Source organism: Culex pipiens, chromosome 3, assembly GCF_016801865.2.
Source record: "Culex pipiens pallens isolate TS chromosome 3, TS_CPP_V2, whole genome shotgun sequence".
Lineage (NCBI taxonomy): Eukaryota > Metazoa > Arthropoda > Insecta > Diptera > Culicidae > Culex > Culex pipiens.
In genome coordinates this window covers 143,407,356-143,434,715 of record NC_068939.1, presented here as the reverse complement: position 1 = coordinate 143,434,715, position 27,360 = coordinate 143,407,356, and the positions used below count along the sequence as shown (strand labels likewise).

At 35.4% G+C, this 27,360-nt stretch overlaps 2 protein-coding genes across 8 annotated transcripts in view; both read right to left on the bottom strand.

Moving 5' to 3' along the window:
• Positions 1–13,791, bottom strand: part of LOC120415895 (adenylyl cyclase 78C) — a 143,706-nt gene extending 129,915 nt beyond the window's left edge. Inside the window, exons 1-2 of one of the 4 annotated variants that reach the window (XR_005605275.2) lie at positions 13,333–13,791; positions 8,632–8,950 (exon numbers count right to left, since the gene is read on the bottom strand). The gene's annotated coding sequence lies outside the window, so the exon portion shown is untranslated. The remainder of the gene's footprint in view (positions 1–8,631; positions 8,951–13,332) is intronic. The other 3 variants (XR_005605276.2, XM_039577537.2, XM_052709404.1) reach the window with 3 other exon arrangements.
• A 4,089-nt stretch (positions 13,792–17,880) lies between these two features.
• LOC120415894 (choline-phosphate cytidylyltransferase B-like) overlaps positions 17,881–27,360 on the bottom strand; it is a 70,965-nt gene continuing 61,485 nt past the window's right edge. For all 4 annotated transcript variants that reach the window (XM_039577533.2, XM_052709424.1, XM_052709423.1 and 1 more), the window contains 3 exons: positions 25,228–25,413; positions 25,007–25,144; positions 17,881–20,398 (listed from right to left, as the gene is read on the bottom strand). In XM_039577533.2, the coding sequence (XP_039433467.1) occupies positions 19,571–20,398; positions 25,007–25,144; positions 25,228–25,413 (1,152 nt within the window). In that variant the 3' untranslated portion in view covers positions 17,881–19,570. The remainder of the gene's footprint in view (positions 20,399–25,006; positions 25,145–25,227; positions 25,414–27,360) is intronic.

Genomic DNA, 27,360 nt, shown 5'->3' with positions numbered 1-27,360 from the left:
CAGAAACTTTATTTTGGATGTAAATAATTAGGAATAAATACCGCATTTAACTTAACATTTTCATTAATTCAGATTCTCGAGACTCAAACAAGGTGGGTTTGAAACATTGAATCTACTGATTAAACTTTTCAGTATGTAAAACAGGGGTGACCAAAGTATGGCCCACGGGCCAAATGTGGCCCGCGAAGTGTTTTTTTGTGGCCCGCGGACCCGTTTTGAATGATCGTGTGAAATGGCCCTTTGAACTACCTTTAAAGAGATTTTATAATTATTTAAATTAAGGTTTAGGGAACTTTTTAGATTAATTGACGAGTCATTGTTATAGACTGAGCCCCAAACTTGTTTTGAAATTACAAACCGACCACCTAGGGATTCAAACTCATGACATTTGGATTATCAATTGAGTACGTTACATCTGATACAGGCTGGCCGAAACTTATTGAAATATGTTTGAAACTTTAGGAATTATTATAGAAAAATCTCAAAAATAAAGTTACTAATTTTTTCCAAGTACACGGTGTGTTTTTTAAAACAAACAAATGATAAAAAATTCGGTATGTCTGATATTTGGCACCGTGAAAAAAGAGCTCTTTCTCGACATTTTACGGGGTATACCGAAATATTTCGTCGGGGGGTCTGGTGCAACATTTTTTTTTTTTTTTTTTTTATGAAGATTATTTTTCGATTTTATGTGATATTTGTACAAAAAAGTCACAGAAAATCGGTGCATTCATGTTGATATCACTCAAACTTTTCATGATTATGCCTTGGGGACTCTAACCAACTATATTTGACCAATATTTGCAATGCAAAACATAGATTATTTATTTAATAAACTGTTTATTTCCCAATAGGTTCAGAAAATTATTTTTTCAATCCTCTGCCACATAACACCATTACATTTTAAAACATTTTTGAATCAATCACATTGTAGAAAACAGTTTTCTGAACAAGTTCCATAAAAAAGTATCACTTTTGGTTCAATATAAGCAGAGATATGCCCAATTTCCTGAAAAAATAGTTCCTTTCACCAAAATTTTTTTAATTTAATTACCATCTATCAACCTAAACCAGACTGTGGAACACATTTTTTACAAAGTTATTATATAACCTGATCTGTTGGTTGAGGCATTAACAGTGCAATATTTATGCTTATTTTTGGTTATTTTTTATTTTTTTAAATTAACCAATTGAATAAAACTGTTGAAAATTTACATTTTTTGTTCTCGAATATTTAAATGACGAAAATGTAAAAAAAAACTTAAACTGATGAAGGTTTTCTAAAATTTTATAGTTCGAAATAATGTTAATATTTTTTTTAAATTCACATTTTTCACATTTGCCCCGCAAGCTTATGTGAACTTTAAATTTGGCCCGCTACTCAAAAACTTTGAGCACCCCTGATGTAAAACCTAAATTATTGTAAGATAATCTTAATCAAGTTTAAGCATAAACATTAACCCTAGAGTACTTTTCCTCTAAGTGGAATGGGTTTCCTATGCTTATTAGGCATTTAAAAAAAGTATGCGAAAATTTATGATTAAAATATTCACAAAAATTTACGTTTTTGAGAAGCCTTTACAAATTTATTATTTGTTTTATAGGCATTTGCAAAAGTTAACTTATTGTATATTTAATGACATTTCCATGAATCAGAATTGTAAGTGTAAACTTCACTTCGTCACCGTCGTGCAATCTTGTTGTACGTACATTTTGGGCCAAAATGTGTTAACTTTTAGACCTTCACCGATCCCCAAAATTCGATTTCAATCCTGAGATATTCAATAAAAACCGAAAAAAAACTCCGTTCCTTGTTGTCACTTTTCATATGAACGAAGTTTCAATCTGGTCATGCTATCTTGACATAGCCTGAAAATTGACGTAAGTGCGACAATTGGTTAAAGGGATTTCAGGTCAGAACGCGTACGACACAAGTACGAGCTCGACTACCGTAAACATTTTCAATTATAACTCGGGACTCCGGCAACCAAACAAAACGTGTTTGTTATTGTTTACATTAAACGTGTTTTTCTCGGAACGTCAAAAGGCTCCGTACGACAGCGTCGACTTGTAAAACAAACCTTGCTTGGGAGAAACCTTGAATACAATTAAAACAAGCTAACTTTCTCAAAAATAATTCCCACTTAAAGCTGTTAGTCCCAACCGCTGAACGGTGGGGACGCCCGCGGTTTAGTTCTGCCTCATTGACTGGATCCCTCAAACTACCGCGCGTCTCCACGGTTTTAATTTATTCGGCTGCAATATCTCTTACCACAAGACCGTTCAAATCTGCAGCAAGGACAGTAGACGAGATTCGGCAGACATTTGTCGCCGCCACCGGATGGAGGGAGAGAGAGATAGACAATAAAGAAAAGCTTCTGGGGCGAAATGGAGACAAGACGCGGGATGGGGTCGGGGAAGCCCCATTTAAGCAACATTAAAGGAAAAGTTTTGTTTTTCTCCCCTCTTCGCTCCTTTTATTTTTGGGCTTGATTGAGACTGATTCGACGATGTTTTTAAAGGGATGGTGTTATTTTTGGAAGCGACTGAAAGGCATCATTTGTGTTAGGGTCTATTTTTGTACTTCCTTTGCTTTTGATGCATTGGGAAGTTTGCTCGAGAACCATCATGGAACCATTTTTTATAAAGCTTGAATAGTTTGATAATTTGGAAAAGTTAAAAGAATAATAGTAATTAAAAAACCTCAACAAATTTATTATTTTCTTTCAGCAACTTAATTTCGTGCTTTCATCAAAATCATCAAAAATTGTTATCAGGAGTGACATTGAGTCTGGGGGGTGAAACTAAGTCAGTCATACAAATTTCAGCATTTAGGGAGTGGAAAATGTTTTTTTAACCTCAAAAGAGATTCAAAAAATTAAATTTGGCCGATAAACATGTAAGCATCCCTTTAAAAGCATTTTATAATTAAAATCAAATTACAATCTTCACGAAATTAATTATTCTTGCCATAAATTCAATCAACTTATCAAAAACCTCTTCAACAAATCTTCCCCAGACTTCCAACTAACAGTTTACAACTTTGCACGATCGACAACCTGCAGTGCAGCGAGCGCTAAATGATGGGATTACATTTCCCGGTTTCCCACGAAAGGCAAAACTTTTTCCGCACCAAAGTCAGTCGAATGAAAACAACCCCACCCCAAAGTCCATTAAAAAGTGTTTGCGAAAAGAATTTTAATTATGCCCCGGAAAATAAAGTGTGCTCCCTCAGAGTGTGGTTGGTCCTCGTTTTGGAACACCCACCTTCTCCCTGAAACACAAAACCATCCCATCATCTTTAAAAAAAGGGCAGAACAGACTGAAAAGGTGAAAATAGAATCTGAGAAAAAAAAGTTCTTCGCTAAAAAAAAATGCGAAAACGAAGTTGAAATACCTACTTAATTAATTCAAGGACCAAATAAGGACGACGTGCCCGTCGTCGTCACCGATCCAGGAAGAGCTGTAAGTAGCTCAATGATGTGAACATAAAAGCTGATTCTTGGAAAAAAGAAGAAGAAAAAAAGATTTCTTCCATGGGGCAGGGCAGACTTGCAAACGATTATTAAATTTGTTCATTGTTTCGGCGCGGTCAAGGTGCATGAAGGATGGCTGTAAATTAGTCCAAACGTGAAATGTGCCAGAAAGGACAACTTTTGGGGTTTTGGAAGGGAGTTTGAAACAACTTTTGATGAAATTTCTTTTGAGCTGCGTGGTGTCAACCTAAGAAAATATTTAGTGGAATTAGTCAAAACTAATATGCCTTCTCAATAATATATGGTCGCTATCGTGCTATCTCTTCGCACGTGCCATTTGAACTAATTTGAGTTGAGAACGCCATTTTGTGCAGCTCACAATGCCTCACATTTTTAACCTACACAGATCACCACAATTCGATTTAAATACTGAGATAATCAATAAAAAAAAAACGAAAAAACTCCGTCCCGAGCATGGGTAAAAAACAAGGGAAATGTGTAATAATACACTCAAACCCCGATGGTTTGACACCAAATATTGTCAAACGAACGGGGTCTCTTTCTGTTTGACAACCCTATTACACGGAGTTCACACACACTATCAAACGTTTGTTTTAATAATGTGCGTGAGCGCCGTGTAAAAAGTGACTTTTAAGATTGACTTTGACCAAACAATGGGGTACAATTAAAGTATGGCCCGCGGGCCAAAAGTGGCCCGCGAGGTGATTTTTTGTGGCCCGCGGACCACCTTTGAATGATCACGTAAAATAGCCCGTTGACCTCTTGTTAAGTGATTTTATGCTTTTTTTAAATTAAGGTTTATTTTAAACATTTTTATGCTTATCTTTTATATTTTTTGTTAATAAAAAAGCTAATGACTTATCAGTATTTTGATCCCCATTTTAGGACACACATATTTTGTCAAAAAATCCTTTTAATTAAAACAATTTCACACGGTTCAATGTGAGTGAAACTAATAAATATCGTGAAAACTTTCATCAAACATTTTTGAAAATATTTATAAAACGTTCAAATTTGACTTAGGTAGAAACCTGTAATTGTTCTAAAAATATAAGTATTCTAGATTAATTTGAAAGTCATAATGACCCTTTTATGAACTGACCCTCAAACTAACTTGGAAACCGGGATTCGAGCTCATGACAGTTAGATAAAGAATCTGATTGACTACCATCTGATTCAGGTAGACACAATGTTGAAATCGGAGGATCGAGGCTATTGCAAATATTTTAAAAAGTCTCCCCTCCCCGATTATTAAAAATTGGCTCAAAAAACAAGGAGCAAAAATATTTATAAAAAATCGAAAAATCACTTAGGTACTTAGGGTACGACTCAGCTGGGTACGATCAGCTGAAATCATTTAAAAATGATTTCCTCTTCGTTCAGAATCATTTGAGTATGTTCGGGTTTATTAAAAATAAATTTTATTTTTGTAAATTTTCGATGAATCAATGTTTTTTCGTAAAAAAAATTGTCGAATCTTTTTTTTTTTTTTGAAAATAATGATTGCAGTTTAACTTTACGGTTGCTTAAAACATTTTCTATCATTGAAATTCTAGCTCTAAAAGATTTTTCATTAGTCACACTCGATTTAAAGATAAAATTACCCCGTTACATAAATTGATCAGTTTACATGTCACCACTTTGAAATATAAATACAAAACTATTATTTGTAATTACCGAAAATGTTCAAAAAATAAATAAAAAATCAACTTATAGATGTATTTTCCAGTCTTTTAAATTAAAATTATTTAGTAAATCTGGCCCGCAAGCTCAATTGAGCTTTAAATTTGGCCCGGCCTCCAAAAACTTTGAGCACCCCTGGGGTACAAACTAAAAAAGTGTCAAACGAAAAAGTGACAACCCACACTGAGTGTACCTTTCTCTGGTTTCACTACCAAATTTTGGTATTTCTGGACCCTTCAAAATTTGTCTTAAGAGCGAGTTTTTCACCGATGTGAAACAGGTCGTATCGAGGTGCTCCGATTTGGATGAAACTTTCAGCGTTTGTTTGTCTATGCATGAGATGAACTCATGCCAAATATGAGCCCTCTACGACAAAGGGAAGTGGGGTAAAACGGGCATTGAAGTTTGAGGCCCAAAACACATGAAAATTCTTAAAATTGCTCGCATTTCCGTAAAACTTCATCAATTCCAACTCTCTTAGCTTTATCAGCTTTTCTCCTCTAGCTCTTCCTTATTTGCCTTGTATGATCTGCGCCAGCACCTCCTGTGCGATGTTGTTGCTCGGGGCAAACAGCGAAGTCGAATGTAGCTGGAATTATTTTAACACATTGCTGCTTCACGATCTAGGGCCGGATATTCAGCTACGTCCTTCGCGTAGGCATTTTCTTCTCCACTTCAATGTACAATTTTTCACAATTACACAATTTTGAATAAATTATTGTCATCCAATTATTTTTTTCACAGCTTTTGTGAGAACGTAAACAACAAACTTTTCACTACTTTCACACTTATACAGTGAGATCGTAGTTAGCCTTGCGGGTTTGACAGTTTGACCCTTAGGAATCGTTCCATTCCACACAGGCGTACCGCAGCGATCAAATAACGTACTGCTGTAATCGAATGATTTTGACGGCGACTGAAACTCGGAGCTTCCACAACAATTTAAATTAACTTTTCCTGCCATGAAATGCGATTTTCTTTGATAACTGCACTTTTCCCGTACACAACAAAAGAAATGCTATCCAATTCACACTAATTTCTTCCTCTGCACAATTATTTTCACTTCAAAATTTCGAATCAATTTTTCTGAGGATTCCGAATATGTCAAAATTGAGACCAAAAAGTGCCGCTATGGAGGCCTACAGAGCAAAAACTAACGTTGTAAAATGTTTGTTCTAGAAAAATCGAAAAACTATGAGAAAAACTGCGATTGGCCAAAAAGTTAATGCCGTAGGTTTATAGTCCATGAAATTCCCTAACTTTTGACCTATGGGAGTATGGGTGTTGGAGGCTGTTGCCAAAAGTTATGAAGGTTTTAAAAAAAACAATTTTTAACAGTAATTTGCAAAAGCTATAAGAAAAAGTCAAACCAATCCTGGATGTCTATAGCACATTTTGAAGGGCTTCAAAAGACCTTTCGAATGCATCTAAAAGAGTTGGAATTGATGAAGTTTTACGGAAATGCGAGCAATTTTAAGAATTTTCATGTGTTTTGGACCTCAAACTTCAATGCCCGTTTTACCCCACTTCCCTTTGTCGTAGAGGGCTCATATTTGGCATGAGTTCATCTCATGCATAGACAAACAAACGCTGAAAGTTTCATCCAAATCGGAGCAACTCGATACGACCTCTAGAACAAACCGAGCAGAATCTACAAATACTGCTTCTTAAGGATTATGCAAGAGCAAAATTTGGTATCATACCAATTTGAGGTATTGGTTTGATATAGCAAAATTGCAGAATTTGTCAATGGTTGGACACCACATTTTGGTATTCTTTTAGTATTACTGTATTTTATCAAATTCCTTCGAAACTATGGGAAAATTTTGACAAAATAATTAATTTTGCTCTAAGACGATGTCTCAAAGCGAATGCGAAAGCGAAAAAATTAAAAAGTTTAAACATTGAATTTACGAGCCAAGGTTTCAACATTTGAATGAACAAAGTGTTTAAAAATGCTTTTACACCTGCCCAGTTGTTTTGCAATCATAAATTTTCAAAATACCTAAGTATTGTAAAAAAAAATGTTTGCAAAAAAAAATTGCGGTACATTGGAATTTTATAAAAATTCAAAATACTTTTAATCCAGCCCAAACATGCTAAATGTGATTATAAATGCAGAAAAATGCGTTATAGATTGTTTTAAGTTAATTTGACTTCTATTTTCATTAAAATTTTGAAGATTTTTTAAAAAATATTGTTTTTTTTTGCCCCCTGATTTTTCGGACCAATTCTGAAGGGGGGCGTAGTAAACTTTGAAAAATATTTGCAACGTCCTTAACACTGGAACGCCCAACGCATGCCCAACTTACACGGACGCCCAAGCCTCCCAAAAAAAGGTGGAACGGTAACTTCAACTCGCTGGTTCTCGGGCATTACTCAACCAATCGGAACGATTATTGTTTCCAATGATTTGTAAGAATGTCTAGATGATCCTAAAATTTTGCAGAACTTGATTTGAACAAATCTGTAATTTCTGCGACCGAAAACATCGTTCCACCTTTTTTAAAACGACTGGCTCCGCGGATTTTTTGGCGAATTTTTTTTACACGCGAAAAAAAAAATGGAACGATGTTTTTGATCGCAAAAATTACATATTTGATCAAATTAAGTTCTGCAAAGTTCTAAAATCATCTAGACATCCTAACAAATCACTGGAAAGAAGAATCATCTTAATTGGTTGAGTTATGCCCGAGAACCATTGAGTTGAAGTTACCGTTCCAACTTTTTTGGAGCCTTGGGCGTTGGAATGTTAATTAAAAATAAAAGGTTGTCACTCACTCCATTAAACTGCTCTACTTAAACATGAGCAAACAATATCCTTTTTCTATTTATTCATAGATATTAATAAAAAGTTAGACAAAATAAATAGTAATATCAATTTAATATTGAAAATAAAAAAAAATAAGTTGTAAAATTCTTGCAACTTTTGAAAGATTCCATCCCGGAAGGTCCCGGTGGCATTTGAGATGAGATTTGTTAGACCACGCCTTCCGTCGGATGGGGAAGTAAACGTTGGCCCGGTCTAACCTAAAGGGTTAAGTCGATAGCTCAAACCAGGTGTAGGAGTCGTCTCCCTGGGTCCTTTCTCGATGGAGTCGCTTGTAGGCAGTTGGACTCACAATCCAAAGGGCGTCAGTTCGAATCCCGGGGTGGACACCTAGTTTCGAGTAGGAATCTCGCAATCGAGAACGCCAAGGCAATGCGGTAGAGCAAATAATTTGATTTGTTGATTCATATAAAATTTAATAAAAGCTTCAAACTGTGTGTCGTTTACTTTGGTACAACTTTGTATAGTGATCAAGTGATTAAATTCTCTTCATGTAAGCATTTACAAATAATTTTGCATTCTTTTTCGCGTTGAATATTTTTTAAATTCTTTGCAATATATTTCTTCTTGTTGCAAGGATATCTCCTAGAAAGATTAAAGTTGTCACAAAAATCCACTTACCATAAGTTTATCTGCTTGCGCGCCAAAAACAACAATTCCAAATGTTTTTCGCTGGACACAATTATGAATTCTTGTCTTATTCAACAATGTACACAACTAATGGGAGATCCCCTGGCAGAACCTCGCTGCGAGCTGGGTCATAAAAACTCACTGCACTACCAGCATCCACCCACCATGAACACGAAAACAAGTTACAAACACTTGGTCTACCTAGAACGGGACTCACTTGTCCCAATCTCGGACCGTCGGCAAATCTCGTTATACTCCTTCTCCGGTTTTTTTTTTTTTTTGCTCCCTAAATCACTACACTATTCACTGGCTAGAGGGGAAGAAAAAAATGAAACTCATGCAAACACAGCACTTTGAATTACTACCGCTGCCACGAATAATTAGATTCCACCTGGGCCGACACGTTTTATGACATCTTCCTTTTTTTTTGCTCTATCTGTTTGCCTCCCCTAGCGAGGGAGGAACTCTACGCCGTCGTACTAACTTGTCGTACGTGTCTTTTGGGCCAAATTGAGTTTAGAACCTTCACAAATCCCCCAAATTCTAATTCAATTCTGAGATTTTGTCACTTTGCGACAAGATAGCACGACGACGTCAAACTGAGTTCTTGTTCGACGGTTCTGCAGGTCTTTTCTCTCAGCTAACTCTCGGTGTACATTAGATGATGAACTTGGTTCTGCAAGTCGCGTTCGACGGTTCTTGCACACAGGTTTACCTCAGGTGTGTGGCTTGTATTTTCTTCTGTTTGGGTTGTTGATTTCCAACTTTGTTTAGGTTGATACGGTAAACTTAATTCTGTTTATGATAGTATAGCCTGGCCAGAACATGTCAAAACAAGAAATTATAATTTTTTGACTAGAATTTTTGATTCCTAATTAAAGCCATCCTAAAGTAGATTTATATTAAGGTCCAAGGAAGCAAAAGAATTGAATCCAATCATTCCAAATTATCTAATTCTTAGATTGATTTTGAACCTATCGCAATCAGATTTTGTTTTTTGTTAATGTGTTTTGTAAAAAACAAATACAAATTTTAGTCGAATTAAGTGACTTTTGAGTCTAGAAAAAATAATTTCCTAACCTACAAAATTTCTAACAAATACGATTTTTAGTTTAGATTAAAAGCAACATATTTTATGCAAGAAGCGCTCAAAAGGCACTTTTCACCAACTATTTATTCTGTTTCCTGTTTACAATACCATAAAAAAAACTGTGAATGGACCTCCCTTACGACCAAAGAAGTCATTTTGAGTAATGGTTTTACATCCGTCTACACAAAAATTATATTTTTCTAAATATTATAAAATCTGTGATTTTTGTTTTTGCAAAACAAACTTTTCGTGGATTCACCAGTAATGCAGAGAATTTTAATGAAATTTCTATAATGTACTTTAGGAATCCAAATCCGATTTTGCATTTAAAAATTATTTGAGATTATTCGATCATTTTTACACAGTCAGTTCTTTTGCCACAGGGGGAATACAACACATAGAAAAAAAAATGATGGTAATATTCATCAGTAAATGGTGACAGATTTTGTGGCAAAATAAATGATTAATTTTACCCCAGAAAATGATGAATTTTCATCAGTTTTTGATGAATATTTATCAGTTTCACATTTTTTATGTAATATTACTCAAAAAAAGTGGTAATATTCAACCTACCAAATTTTCAACATTCCAAAACTCAACTTTTTTTTCTGTGAATGCCATGAGTGAATCTTGTCTAAAATATAATTCATTTCTTTATGTCCAAAATATTGTGAATTTGATCGAAAACAAGAACTTAAAGCCTCGTAAACAGGGTTATTCCAAATGTCTTAAATTCAGAGATTCTTACACAGCAAAAAAAAAGTTGATTTTTGGTAGGTTGAAAATATAATAGGTTGAATATTCCCTCTTTTTTGAGTAAGATTACATTAAAAATGTGTTAAAAATGTGAGCCTGATGAATATTCATCAAAAACTGAAGAATATTCATCAATTCCTGATGTAATATTACACATTTTTTCGCCCCAAAATCTGTCACCATTTCCTGATGAACATTGCCATAATTTTTTTCTGTGTAGATAAATTCATAGAAATCTTCTAACAAAAAAGAAACTGTTGTGATGTTTGAAGCATCTCAAGTAATTTTTTTTGTTTTTTTTTTGTTTTTAATTCTACGGTTGAAAATGTGTTGTACTTTAAACGTTTAACGTAAAAAATTAAGAAAACAACAAAAAATTAGAAGCAAAATTTAAACAAAAATGCTTCAAATATCACAAAATACTAAACACTTCATAACTTGTTTTGTAATGTAAAAATATTTCTTAGAATTTATCTGAGAATCTGGTCATTTATTTAAACAATAAATTTAATAAATTTTCAAATCTTCGGTAAAATGTCATAAAGTCCAATGCTAAATTTATTTCATTTTCCTAGAAAGCAAGGGACAAAACAAAAATAATTTTCAGTGAAAAAACTTCTGAAATCTATTGTAGATTTTCTACAATAAATACAGAATACAAACTTACATGAAAAAATGATGTAAAATGGCTTCTTTCGACATAGGGAATGCTTGAAAAAAAGTTTCATTCAAATAACATAAAAATACAAAGAAAAGTTGATTTGAAGAATTACTCTTAAAAGTACATATTCAACCAAACAATAATATTATGGTGCAAAGTTTCGTGAAAAGTCTTTTGATTCTCATTAAAAAATGTTGTTAAACTTTATGTTTTCTGCAAATATATATTAGGGTGGGTACGGATTTTGAAAAGTTCTCAGATCAAGTTCTGGTGTGGTTCCCCTTGTAGGGCATACCCATAGGGACTCTCACGCCAAATTTCAGCTCATTTGGTTGAAAACTGGCTTGTCTCAAGCGAGTTCAAGTTTACATGGAATTTACTATGGGAAATTTTGAATTTTCGTTCATTCGCTCCTACAGGCCTGGGGAAAACATGTAGAAACTTCTATGATAGCCAGAAATGAGCGGAATCGTCTGGAGAACAACTTTCCCTAAGAGACCAGGTCGATGCGTTCAACCCCCATCGAGCTCAACGGCAATACATCCGGGGTTTTCGGAACCAACGGTTTTCCCCAGAAAAGCATCAAATTTTCCTTAGCATGCTATGAATGCTTGATGAACACCGCGACGCCACATGTCAAACAGCTACCACGTGGACTAGCATTGCCTATAAAAAATACTTTTTATTACTTTTTGAACCATAGAATTAAAATTTATGGTGATCCTGATACTATTTAGCTGTATTGTAAACCTCCAAATAAGACAAAAAAATGTTATGGTACAAATTTTACAATCACGTGGTTTTACGAGAACTTTTCAAAATCCGTACCCACCCTAATATATATATATATATGGTAAACCATAACCATATATATAATGCTTTTTTCAGATAAAATATTTGTAATACCGTGACGTGAAACTTGTTAACCAAAACTGTATTAACCATACGTGAATTTGCTTTTTTTCGAACAACGTATAAAATCGAATGTAATTTATACGATAAACCAAGAAAAAAAATCATTGTACCTTCTTTTCAAGATTTCCCTAAAAATGGAGCTGCAAAACAAAATAGGTTTGATCACAATACGTTGCATAATGCTTATTCATGTATTTTTAATCAAATAAGGCCGTTGTAACTATTCTTCAAAGTTTATGTCGATTCCCCCCCCTTCCTCCCTCCCATCAAAAAAGGTCCGAAAAATTAGGTGGCAAACAACATATGCTTTGATTTTTTGAAAACTAATGATTGTAAATTGTGTGTGTAAAATTCTTTCTAAATCATTTTTTTTTTTTTTCATTCAAATAGTAATACCATGGCTTGTTATTTTTTTGCCTCCCCTCTCGACTTTGATAAAGTAAATTATTTTGGTAATGAAACATTCTCTGCACAACATTCTTTAATCAATTGATCTTACTGGCATTAAATAATATGTTGCTCAAATAAATAAAGCGTTTTGATATATTCGAGAAAAATCGTATTTAAATTAACCCGATGCTTTTCAAAGTGTTTGTCCCTCGGCTCTGGCTGAGGTCGACGGGGGCAAAAATATAACAATTGAAATTACAAGCCAGAATTTTACCATTTCAATGGAAAAACTATTGGAAATGCATTATACGCCCGTACAGTTTATATGCAAACATTGGTTTTCTAAAAAAAAAAGAAATATTAGACGAAGAAAAAAACACTTTTTGCTTTTTTACATTGAAAATTCACTTAAATTTCAAAAATTATCCCAAACATGCTAAGATGAATCAAAACACATGGGAACTTTTTTGAAACTGATTTTAATTGATTGCACTTAAATTTCCATTGAAAATTTGAAATATTTTTTGTCATCCTAAATACTTTTGTCAAATAATAATCAAAAATCAGATCCAAGACACAAAATTAAAAAAAAACTACAATGAAGTAAACTAAAAATTAAATGTTAAATTTGATATTTTATCTTATTTTATTTAACTTCAAAATAAGTATTCAAACTCAAAAAATTAACATCCTAATTCAAAAAGTAAAAAGAATTTTTAAAGATCGATTGCTTAATCACTTAAACAGCACAACAAAACACAATTAAGTCACTGTAAACGGAATGACCACATGCTTCACAAATGCGCCGGAGGAGTAATTTCTCCAGCCAAGCGGCGTTCATTCACAAACCAATATTAGCCACCATTTATCATCCACCCACCACTGCTGCTGCTGCAAAGGTCTGGTCTCCCTGCCTTGTGGTAGCCACGCGCAACAATGACTAATGATCGACGTTTTGTTGGTTCAATTCGTGCAAAACAACTCCAGACTGCTCGCAAGTAATCCTTAGTTTTGACGAAATTATTCACTTGTCTTCTGAGATATTTATCATATTTTTTTCAGTTGAAGTCCCACTTTTTACCACGACTTTATTCCGCTTATTTCACCAAACACGTGTGGCTCCGCCACTGAACTCTTCAAGCTCTTCAAGAACCACTAGAGTGATGACGACATTACATTACCGCAAACGTTACAAAAAAAAAGTGCAACAAAATTGATCTTCAAACACTGACACAACTGGGCTCGTAAACTCTGCCTGCAAGCCACTTGAGACCTTCCTCCTTCTCCCACCCGAAAGCCACTTGAGCCACTCCACCGAGCACAGATGTTCCTCCTCCTTCTAAAGTCCCCAAATCGAAGGGAGTCCTCCCAGCAAAAAGAACACGTCCGAACGCCGCGCGCGCCAAAAGCCAACTGAAACTAAAGTCAGTCCTTCAAGTTCTGCCAGCCGACAATAGTTTTTCCCGGAAAATTCACGAGAATGTGTGCGCTTCTCTCTAGATTTCTCGCTCTCTGTTCGGAGAAATTCTCGCGTAAACCTGGCCCCCAAAACAGATTGTGCCGGCAATAACAAACAACCAACACCGGTTGAAGCCTGCGGCGAGCAGAGGTGAGAGCTGCGGCAGGAAACGCGGAAATTGCGGGAAAATCAGCTGTGTGTTTGCGGAAATTGGGAGCGTAGTAAACGGTTGGGAGAGCGGCAGAGAGCAAGAGAGAATGGCACGTGGTTTTGGAATAAAATTGGCGGGAGAAATCGAGCAACGTTGGGATTTTGCCCTAAACGTGCTGACTTTTGTGTATATTTTATTTAATTTATTTTTAGGGTAAAAAAAATAAAAAATAAAAAAAATTTAAAAATGCATTATACACTAGAAAAATTGTGTTAAAAAACAGAGTTTTAACGAAATTTCAATGTCTGCAAAAAAAAAATCATTTGTGATACTATACGAAGTATTTTTGGACAGGTTCGAACAAGCAAGTATGCATCTTTTTTTAATTTTCATTTAGGCTAGTACAAAAAATCACGGGGCAAAACAATATTTTTTACAAAAAACTTAAAAATTTGAATGAAAATTTTAGTGCAATCAGTTGAAATCAATTTAAAATGCATTCCCCTGCGTTTAGAATAATTTTTAGCATGTTTGAGTTTATAAAAAAAATCATTAGATTTTTTCAAAATGTACGATATTTAGCATCCCAAAAAGTTGTTTTTGCTTAAATTTAGGGTTTCGTCAAACCTTACAATTTTTGACAACTAATGATTGCAAAACAACTGGACTAGTGTAATAATAGTTTATGCAACAAGTTGCAAAAAGACTATTTTTTCAGCACAAGTCGTACATTTATCCAACGAGGTTCACCGAGTGAACCCATTGAGTGAAATTATAAGTCAAATGTTCATGTATTTTGTCAATCAATCGTTTAAATCAAAAAAATGTTGAAATGTATTACTTTCAAAACAAGTGCTAAAAAGTTTAACTTTTCAACACCCATTTCAGTGCTGAAAAGTAGAACTTTTCAGCATTTATTTTGAAAAGTTTTGCTATTCGATTCTGTTATTATTGGGACAGAAAAGTAGGCTTGTTTGTCGTTCAAGAATGACAGGAAAAGTTAGTAGTTTCACGACGGAATTGCAAAAAATGCATTTTAAAACACTCTTTTCATTAAAATTTTGGGACTATTGCTTCTTATTTCAATTTCTATATTTTTTTCATTTTCGCCCTTACAAGATTGAGACTTCTTTCATATGAAAAATGACAATAATGCATTGAGTTTTATCGGTTTTTATTGAATATATCAGAATTGAAATCGATTTTTGGGGATCTGTGAAGGCCAAAAGATGAGGCACTGTGAGCTGCAGCAAATGGCGTTCTTAACTCAATTTGGTCCAAAATCGACATACGACAAGTTAACACGTTTCTAAAAATTATTTTTGAAAATATTTGGCAAAATCTCTGATTTAATTTTATTTTTCAATTCGATTTGTCAGTCTTAAAAAAATCCATCCAATCCCAATCCTTTCTACAATTTGTTTCCTTTAAAAACACTAAAAAAACAATCTCTCGCAACCGTCAGCACCAGCTAACTTGCATGCAAGCAGAGCGAAATGCTTGACCGGTTTCATGAAAGGTGGTATAGAGCTATCTAAGCCCGATCTCACACACACTAGCACACCATTTGTTTTGCTGGCTGGTACAAAATTTAACCTCACTTTTTTTCGTGTACGTACACGCAATACATGCGCACGTAGATAACTCTATTGTTGATTTCGTTTGCAAGTTGACTGTTCTCGCTTTACACTCAACCCCCGGTGGCTTTAAAAAGCAACTGTCGAAATTTTCTCGTAATGTTCCAAAAATTACTTCTCAAAAAAATATTCGTTTTTTGATGGATTTTTAACTGACCTGACCTTATGGATAGTTTCCTAACATATATGCACAACAACAATTTTATAGAAAAACCTTCAAAGCTAGATCTGTTATATTAGATTAATTCTTAAGAGGCAGTATTTGTAAACATTGCTCGGTTTGTTCTAGAGGTTGTATCGAGGTGCTCCGATTTGGATGAAACTTTCAGCGTTTGTTTGTCTATACATGAGATGAACTCATGCCAAATATGAGCCCTCTACAACAAAGGGAAGGGGGGTAAAACGGGTTTTGAAGTTTGAAGTCGAAAAAACATAAAAAATCTTAAAATTGCTCACATTTTCGTAAAACTTCATCAATTCCAACTCTTTTAGTTGCATTCGACTGGTCTTTTGAAGCACTTCAAAATGTGCCATAGACATCCAGTATTGGTTTGACTTTTTCTCATAGCTTTTGCAAATTACTGTTAAAAATGGATTTTTTTAAAACCTTAATATCTTTTTGCAACAGCCTCCAACACCCATACTCCCGTAGGTCAAAAGATAGGTAATTTAATGGTCTATAAGCCTACGGAAATAACTTTTTGGCCAATCGCAGTTTTTCTCATAGTTTTTTGATTTTTCTATAACAAACTTTTTACAACGTTAGCTTTTGCCCAGTAGGCTTCCATAGCGGCCCTTTTTGGTCTCAGTTTTGTCATATTCGGAATCCTCGGAAAATTTCACGTAAGTTATAAGTATTGGAGTTGTAATTTTGATTTAAAATAATTAAATAAAACATTTTTGAAAAAAGAAATAGATCTTATTTCCCTTTGATCAATACGTCAAATGCTGTATCAAGTAGGCGAAAACCTGTTTTACCCCTAATCCAACAAATTGTTGAAAAATATTTTAATTCATTCTAAATGGCAATTTTTCCAATCAAATTTACAACTCCAATACTTCTAATTTTCCGGAGATTACGAACATAACAAAATTGAAACCAAAAAATGCCGCTATGGCGGCCTACAAGGCAAAAACAAACGTTGTAAAATGTTTGTTCTAGAAAAATCAAAAAACCATGAGAAAAACTGCGATTGGCCAAAAAGTTAATACCATAGGCTTTTAGTCCATGAAATTACCTATCTTTTGACCTACGGGAGTATGGGTGTTGGAGGCTGTTGGAAAAAGATATTATGGTTTTAAAAAAATCCATTTTTGACAGTAATTTGTAAAAGCTATGAGAAAAAGTCAAACCAATCCTGGATGTCTATGGCACATTTTGAAGTGCTTCAAAAGTCCTTTCGAATGCATCTAAGAGAGTTGGAATTGATGAAGTTTTACGGAAATGTGAGCAATTTTAAGATTTTTTATGTTTTTTCGACCTCAAACTTCAAAGCCCGTTTTACCCTACTTCCCTTTGTCGTAGAGGGCTCATATTTGGCATGAGTTCATCTCATGTATAGATAAACAAACGCTGAAAGTTTCATCCAAATCGGAGCACCTCGATACGACCTGTTACACATTGGTGAAAAACTCGCTCTTAAATTGAAATAAATGGTTGATCAAAACCAATATAGGTCTCTCATGCTCATGCTCATGCTAAATGGTTGATCAAAACCAATATAAAACTTAACACAATTATGATCCATATACAAATTGACGTAGATTTTTGGCAAGCAGAAATATTTTATAAAATTGTCTTGCCAAAAACGGGATGGCACAGTAATATACCTATTAGTACTGTTAGTTAGGAGCAACGGATTTCAATACTGTATAAAAATATTGCAAAATTATTCAAGAGCTTTTAAATATTGTTTTAGCCACAGTTCTCGTGATTCCGGATTTATCCCGATTGTTTTCGATTTTTTGTGGATTTTTGAGATTTTCCGAATAATACCTGAAACTGAGATAAGTTGTTTTATCACATTCTAAATCTGATACAAATTATATTTTTCCATACTTCGCTGTCGGACAGCGAAAATAAGATTCGAAGCACCCTCACAAAAAAACGTACTTCAAAGAATCGAAAGATATCAAGGCTTCTTCAAAACTCGGCCCACCGTAACAGGCTCACCCAGCAGCTGTGTATAACATGTTTTATTTTGCTTCAAAGTTTGTTGTAATGTTGGTTTTTCTTTAGATTTTTTTTGGTGAATAGATCATTAAATGTTTTACTTTTTGTTTTCTGTTTTGTTTTTTTTTTCTTTTTCGCAAACAACCTACCGTCTACAAGAGCATCTAAAAAACTGGCAAATCATGCTGCAAATATAGAGTCTGTTTCTTATTCTTTTTGTTATTTTTCATTTGCATTATAACCGTTTAATCATCATATATTCAACAACTTGTGTGTTTGCTTTATTTCGTCGTCACTTTTTCTTCTTCAGATGGGTTACAGTTTATATGCTACAAAACACAGTCCTTCTGTTTCGAACGCGCGTGCGCGCGCGTTTCTCGACCTTCGCGGGGTCAAGTCGGCTTTGCACCGTCGTTTGCCCAAAATTTCCTCCAGAAGTCTTTCAAGTTCCACACACACACTGAATGCGTTAACTTTCGGTTTCCTCCTCTTTGCAACCTTTAATATGTTGGGTTTTTGGCCCCGATAGCCTCCGGTACTTTTTTAATCTTTCCTTTCGCAAGCGGACCACGATCACGTCAAAAGTTTCTCGCGCAGTAATTCTCAATTCACGCCTTTGACGGGGACGACAACAGAGCGGAAGTTTGTCTTAAATTTGTCTCTCGAAAAAAAGGTAACTCGAAAGCACTAATTGCTGCTGCTGTTGCAGATATCGCCGCTACGTTTACGTTTTAAAGATTGGATTGCTTGAAGATATAAGTAGATGGATAAAGATGGTTTTTGTTTTGTGTTTTGTGTTTTAACTAGTTAGATTTTTACAATCGGCTGAAACTTCTTGGTTGGAATGTTTTCGTTTTCATTCTTCTATTCAAAATGGTTCAAAATTCCCAAACTCTTCGTCGCTTCCTTCGGCGTTGTGACCACTTTCCAAAAAATTCAAATTCGTCGTGAAAAATTGCAGTTTTAAATCGTTGCCGCCCTTTTTTCTCTCTCTTTACTCATTCGATGCTCCGCATGACCAAACGCAAACAATTGACTAAACAAAAATGTGTGCTAAATTACGAGGAAAACAAGTCTGTAAATTTGATTAATTCTAATATATTTCAATACACATTTCCTTGTCTTATCTACTGACCAAGATAAGAGCCCTTTTTTGCATTTGCATTTATATGAGTGTAAAAACCATACCACGTTACGTTTCTTGTTTAGTTTTTGGATAAATTAGTTTGTTTTAAATAAGTATTCCAATGCAAAAAAGCGATTGTAACATATCATGAGCTTTTATTTTCTCTAGGCATTTTTACTAAAACTAGATGAAATTTGGTAGAGGGATGAGGTGAGGAAAAATAGACAACAAAAAGGTTTGATACAAAGAAAGACAAGAAAATAGAGATGATAACACTGCTTCAATTTGAGTCCAAGCTTTGTTGGCTGCCCGGAGGGTAATGTTTTCCCACGTGCGCTAATGATAACGTTTTTTAAATAAATATGTGTGTTTGTGTGTTTTGGGTAGGAAATTTTTCTTTTAACGGTCTCTCGCGCACACAAACACTCTCACATCCCAAATTCCAGAACGCACACCCTTTTCCAAAATCATTCTTCATCCCGCTCACTTTTACTTTAGATAAATGTTGCAGTCTGCACCGCGCTCAAACAAACCGGTTCGCGATCATTCCGCGAACAAGCCACGACCGCCCTCTAATGAGGAACACTTCCGTTCGTGGCACCACCGCCATTGGTCGCCAACGCCGCCAAACTATAACTGGAATTGGGTCGCGAACGAGAATCGACAAACTCCTCCTCATCATCCTCGTCCTCATCCTCCTCCTCGCCATCACCACCATCCGCGTGCTGTTGCAAACCACGCCGCAGCGCCTCCTCCGACAGCCGGTTGCGCGAGTTCGAGCTAGACCGGGCCAGATTCGAGCGCTTCATCGGGGGTGAATCCAGCACCGAATCGCTCGGACTCTCGCCGTATCCGTCCTCTTCCTCCTCCTCGTCCTCGTCACCAAACTCGTTCAAACTGCTGTGGCTGCCGGTTGGGCTGCCCGGCGGGCTGAGCGCCGATTTGAGCTTCTGCTTCGAGTCGGACAGAAAGTTTGAGATTCGACTGTCCTTGCCAAACATCAGCAAAAAGGTGCGAATAAAGTCGGTGGATTTTTCCTCCCACTTGCTGATGATGTCGCCCTTGCCCTTCTTCACCTTGTCCTTCAGCTCGTCCATCTTGTTCTGGAAGCGGAACTTCTTCTCCGACAGGAACGACACGTTCAGTTCTTTGGCTGTGTACCCGCGGGCCAGATTTCGCCGCACGTAGATGTCGTAGTCCTTCACTATCCGGGCCACGATGTCGGATGTGCTGACGCCCTCGGTGCGCTCGGTCGCGACGAACATGCCGCGCGCTTTGATCGGCGCGTACAGATCGTTGCAGTCTTCGCTGCCGTACGGGAGCTCGTCGTGGGCCACAAAGTCGATCTTGTTGTTCTCGAGAAACTCGTCCGTCAGCTCCCAGGGCGCGTCGCGGATAATCTGGAAGGGGAGGGGAATGAAAGAGAGATGGTTATTAGCCATGGAAAAGCTACTTCGCTTAAAAAAGAAGACAGCTGTAATTCATGATCTAAGTGCTGATAGGCCTATAATAGAAACAGGCTGAGAAAGGGCATAGTTCCCCTAATTCCCATGCAAACTTTAACCCTGAAGCGCGCAACCAGTTTACGAACAAATGGGCATGCCCTATGAAAGGGAGCCAAACTAAATCTTGATCAGAGACGCATTAGTGGCCAAAGATAATCAATTATTTGTAGGTCAGTGATGTTTTTCAAGATTTTTTTTAGCAGATTAAATCCCATTTGTTATGACATTTTTGGACTTTGTTGATACGACCCTTAGTTGCTGAGATATTGCCATGCAAAGGTTTAAAAACAAGAAAATTGATGTTTTCTAAGTCTTACCCAAACAACCAACCAGCAACTAATTTCCGATCTTTTCGAAAAAAATATTTTCAAAAATTTTACATCAAGGCTACATTTTAAAAAGACAAAAAATTCAATATTACGCTCTTTCGATATGTTAGTCTTGATTTAAAAATATTGAAAATATTTTTTTCGAAAAGATCGGAAAATTTCACGAATGTTTCATATATTAACATTGTAAATCGGACCATTAGTTGCTGAGATATCGACACTAGAAACTGGTGGGTTGTTTGGGTGAGACTTAGAAAACATCAATTTTCTTGTTTTTAAACCTTTGCAAGGCAATATCTCAGCAACTAAGGGTCGTATCAACAAAGTCCGAAAAATATAGAGAATTTTCTCAGCTTTTCAAAAATATTTTTTTCAAAAGTGGGCAAACATGTGCACTATTTTTAAAAAATCAATAACTGCGACTATTTTGAAAAAAGTTACATTAAAATGGCTTTAACTTGAAAACGGTGCCTTTTACCAAAATTTCACTTGAGTACATTTTGATTGCAAATTCAATATTACATCAAAAAATGAAATTGAAAATTTTTTGCGACCAATATTTCGATTTTTTGAAAAAAAAATGTATTGATTAAAAAAATCATAACTCGGTCAAAGATTTTTTGCCCATTCTGGAAATTTCTGAAAAGTTGGCATTTTATGTCCTCTAAAACATATAAAAAAATAAAAAAAAATTAAAAATAGTGTTTTTTTTTTGCAAATCAAGTTTTAGTGACAAAAAGTTATATAAAAAATCACCAAAAAAATTTTTACCATGTATTTGTTTTTTTTTCAGTATAGTCCATATCCTACAACTTTGCCGAAGACACCAAATCGATCAAAAAATTCCTTCAAAAGACACAGATTTTTGAATTTTCACATATCATTTTTGTATGGCCGGCTGCCAAATTAGTATGGAAAATTATATGGACAAACTAATGATGCAAAATGGCTTCTTTGGGCATACCGAAGGCACCAAAAAAGTTTCAGCCGGATTAAAAAATACAGAAAAAATCGAATGACCGAAATCTCAGAGCATTGCTCACCTGGTAAATTATGAACTGAACTCAAAACTGGTCCAACATAAAAAATGTTTTAGACCAGTTTTGAGAAAGCTGCCAAATATTCAACATTTTGCCCTTCTAAAATGTTCGATGAGATCAAAAAATTTCACAAATATTTCATTTTTTAACATTGTAAATAAGATTAATTTCTGCTATATTGGTACCAGAAAATAATAGACTGTTTGGGTGAGACTAAAAACACTAAAATTTTCTTATATTCGCTGTATTTCAGCAACCGGAGGTCCAATCTTCAATGCCTCATTAATTTTCTATGGAAATTTGTATGGGAAAAACCATTTTTTGGATTTTAATATTTAAAAAATCCACGTTTCACGCTGAACTAAAACCGGATTCATATTTGGATGCTCTGGAAGGTGCTCTACAACTTTCCCCAAGAGATTATGATGCTAGCATGCCCCTGAAAGAAGATACAGCGTCCTCAAAACTCGTCTAAAACGTGATTTTCTAACAAAAAACACGTTTTAGACGAGTTTTGAACACGCTGTATCTTTTTAGGAGCAAGTAAGTTAAAAATTAATTGAAAACGAGCTGTCTAGCAAGATATTTTCAGTCAAGATTGCAGGGTTTTTTTTTCTTCAACATAAAATAGTAGTTTATGCAACAAGTTGCAAAAAGAGGATTTTTTCAGCACGAGTTGTACATTTATCCAACGAGGTTCACCGAGTTGGATAAATACGAAGAGTGCTGAAAAAAATCAAGTTTTGCAACGAGTTCCATACAACGTTTTTTGCAATTCCAAAAAACACCCATTGAGTGAAATTTTAAGTAAAATTTTCATGTATTTTGGTAATAAATCGGTTAAATAAAAAAAATGTTGAAGTAGAACTTTTCAGCATTTATTTTGAAAAGTGTTGCTATTCGATTCTGTTATTTTTGGTACAGAAAAGTAGGCTATTTCGTCATTCAATAATGACAGGAAAAGTAAGTAGTTTCACGACGGAATTGCAAAAAATAATTTTAAGACTTTGGTTTATGATCAAAGTGACATGACGCTCAGAAAAATGAGCCTCATCGACGTGTCTTATAAAATACGAAATCTAAACCAAATTTTAGGACTCAATTGCCTCGTAAAGCCTTAAATGCCGAAAATTTCAAGGACGGATCTGGTTTTATAACCTAACTTAATAACTTAACAATAATCGTATTATTTCCTAGCAAAAAACACGTTTTAGACGAGCACCAAACTCTCTTCGGGAAAGTTGTAGAACACCTTCCAGAGCATCCAAAAAAAAGTCCGGTTTTAAATTAATAGCGTAAAACGTGGATTTTATAAATATCAAAATAAAAAAAGGTTTTTCCCATACAAATTGCCATAGAAAATTGAATCGCTTTGTGCAAAGTGAGAACTAAATCAATCGTTCTAAAACTTTTAGGAGTTATTTAGGACCCCAAAAGGAACTGAAAAATTGCTGTACTCGCTAAATCTGGACAACTTTATTTTTTCCTTACAACCATATTACACCCTAATGTCAGGCAATTTAATTGGATTTTTTTTTAATTTTCAAAATAAATATTTAAAACTGCAGTAAAAAAATAGCTCGATACAAAATTTTGTTTTTCCAAAAAAACATTTTGTTCGTGCAAGACGGTATTTGTGTTCGTCCCCTGAATGTTTACTTCTGTACCCGTATCGAGAACAATAAACCTTTATTCTGCCTCTTCGCGCGCTGACCACCGCCCGAGACGGTTGGCTCGGCAGTCACCACAAACTAGTTGTTTTATTTCAATGAATTTGGAAGATTCTACGCGCCTGGACAAGTAAAACACAACTTTTTTTATTTTGATATTTATAACACATTTTTTATCAATAAAAGTTGCGGTCCTTGTCCCCTAAAAGATAACAATATTTCAAAAATATAAAAAATATGATTTTTGGGAAATCTTTTCCTTAAAAAAAAACAAATATTAAAAATCGGCATCTTTTTCCCCGTACTATTTTTTAAAATAGTCCTCATTAATACCTACAACTTTGCCGAAGACACCAAATAGATCAGAAAATTCCTCCAAAAGATACAGATTTTCGAATATTCACGTGTCATTTTTGTATGGACAGCTGCCAAAATATTATAGAGCCTTCTATAGGTGAACCAATGACACTAAATGGTCCCCTAAAAGTTTGAGCCAAATAAAAAAAAAATAGACAAAAATTAAAAATCAACTACATGGGCTGATTTTGTTGAGAACTGCTCACTCGAAAAATAACATTTTTCATTTTTTTTTGTTTTGAACGGTGAATTTACTTAACACGTGGATATTTGACATAAAATTTCATACAAAAAGCCTTTTTTTCTGAAAAAGTGTTCTAAGCAACTCGTTGCAAAACTTGATTTTTTTCAGCACTCGTCGTATTTATCCAACTTGGATAAATGTACTATTCGTGATGAAAAAATCTTCTTTCTGAAACTTGTTGCATAAACTACTATTATGTTACATGTTGCAGAAAGAATTTTTGAGAACATGTCGACAAAATGAGAGCTTTTTTCGAAGAAATGCATTTCTTGTGAACATCTAGGAAAAGAACTTCGAGCTTGAGAGAACATCGAGGAAAGAAGAGCATAGAAGTCGACTGTAATATATAGTGGACTTTCTGGCTGTCAATCTTCTCGATATCGCACAGCTCCAGCTGTCAATAAATTAGTCAGTCCCTTCAAGTAGCATGCTTTGATTTTTTGTTCTATAATTTGATACCCCCCGCTCTCGACGGTCCTTCAATATCGACAAAGAGAGAGTTACTAAACTCAATGAAATTTGTGTAAAATTTTAGACTTGCTAAAAATTCACATAAAAAGACAGTTCAAATTCGAATTTGACAATGTCCTATCTTGAAAACACTTTCTCTAATCGATGACATGAGTCACCAAATTTCGTTATTCCTTTCCAAAACTATGACAACGCCTAATCTTGTCCACCACACGCCTCACCCGGCCTTCATCCCAAAATTCCATTCGATTAATCTCCTATCAGCAGTGTGACCTGACCTCAATCCCGCGTGAGCGTACGTGGTCCCGGATTACATCATCCGGCCATACCCCATAGACCACACTCTCTAGCCTACTTTCCCTACCGGGTTAGAAGTAGAACACAGCTCTTACCTCATCGACGTAGCGACAGTGTCGCACCGCCTCGTAACGCTCGTCGTCGTTCATCACGGTGCGACCCTTCCGGCTGTGCGTTAGCTCATCGTTGCACACGCCAACAATTAGATACACGTTGGGAAACACGTTCTTGGCCTGCCAGCAAAAAAGGAAAAAAGGTTAAGAATTTTAATTAAAATGCGCTCGAACTCGCAGCGGTTAAGGTAGCAACTCCTCACCTGCATCAGCTGCCGGGCGTGGCCCTGGTGGAACAGATCGTAGATACCGTCGGCGTACACGCGGATCCTCCGCGGGGCCGTGCCCGAGCGGGCCATCTGGTATGTGATCTTCTGGGCGTAATCGCACCGGTCGCGCTCCACCACGGCATCTGGCTCGTCCGAGTATGGGGCCGGTTTGCAGATTGTCTGAAATTAGGGAAGAAGCAAAACGCATCGGTTAGGAAAGTGTGATCTGTTTAGAAAAATCTGGAGAATTTGCGACGCAATTTCGCCTCGAAGCGCAATTTACCGGCGAGCAATTCATCTCAATTAAGATGATTGTGCCTTAAGGACGACCGCGGTGGCAATAATGGGTTGTTTAGATACTTAGAGAAAGAGAGATTTATTGTAAAGTCAGCTGACACCGGCGGCGACGACGTTGAAGACTTTTTGCGCAAAAGTTCAAACACGAGGGTGTGCTCAGTAAACGAGGAGCTTCAGGGAAAGTTGAAAAGATTTACTGATAAGAGTTGCATGGTGTAACTTTCACCCATTAGTGGAATTTGCTGAACATGTCAAATTGTTAGGGGTTAATTACTCAAACAGCCAGTTATAAGAGAGGTTAATCTTTAATCATCGCGGTCAACAACTCGAGCGTCCAAGCCAAGAATATTTTTGCAGCTCATGAGACATCATAGGCGTATTAGGTTTTACATCGAGACGTCATTTGACAGCTCGTGGGCACTGTTTACATGGTCTTCGTCGATTATCGACGAATTTCCCCGAACAAAATCGACGACCGCATCGAACTGTGCTAAGTCCATGTAAACAGTGCACTCCTTTCTAACCTCCAAATCGAGTCGGCGTAAAACCTAATTAGGTTTTACAGCGTGACGTCACGAGCGCACACGCACACACATTTTTACTGAGACGCACGTGCAAAAAATGTAAACAGTGCAGTCAAATTTCTAACCTTAAAACCGATCTCTAAGGCGTAAAACCTAATAGGAGCAGTTCTCTCAGATTTCGGTCATTCGATTTTTTTTTTGTATTTTTTAATCCAACTGAAACTTTTTTGGTGCCTTCGGTATGCCCAAAGAAGCCATTTTGCATCATTAGTTTGTCCATATAATTTTCCATACAAATTTGGCAGCCGGCCATACAAAAATGATGTATGAAAATTCAAAAATCTGTATCTTTTGAAGGAATTTTTGATCGATTTGGTGTCTTCGGGAAAGTTGTAGGTATGGATATGGACTACACTGAAAAAAAAGATAAACGATAAAATTTTTTTTTGATGATTTTTTATTTGACTTTTTGTCACTAAATTTTGATTTGCAAAAAAAACAATATTTTTATTTTTTTTCATTTTTGATATGTTTTAGAGGACATCAAATGCCAACTTTTCAGAAATTTCCAGGTTGTGCAAAAAATCTTTGAGCGAGTTATGAATTTTTTAATCAATACTGTTTTTTTTTTTTTCAAAAAAATGAAAAATTAGTCGCAAAAATTTTTCAACTTTATTTTTCGATGTAAAATCAAATTTGCAATCAAAAAGTACTTTGGTGAAATTTTGATTAAGTGCACCGTTTTCAAGTTAAATCCATTTTTAGGTGACTTTTTTGAAAATTGTCGAAGTTTTATTTTTTTTAAAATAAGTGCACATGTTTGCTTACTTTTGAAAAAAATATTTTTGAAAAGCTGAGAAAATTCTCTATATTTTGCATTTTTGAACTTTGTTGATACGACCCTTAGTTGCTGAGATATTGCCATGCAAAGGTTTAAAAACAGGAAAATTGATGTTTTCTAAGTCCCACCCAAACAACACACCATTTTCTAATGTCGATATCTCAGCAACTAATGGTTCGATTTTCAATGTTAAAATATGAAACATTCGTGAAATTTTCCGATCTTTTCGAAAAAAATATTTTCATAATTTTTAAACCAAGACTAACATTTCAAAAGGGCCAAACATTCAATATTACATATCCATACCTACAACTTTGCCGAAGACACCAAATCGATCAAAAAATTCCTTCAAAAGATACAGATTTTTGAATTTTCATACATCATTTTTGTATGGCCAACTGCCAAATTTGTATGGAAAATTATATGGACAAACTAATGATGCAAAATGGCTTCTTTGGGCATACC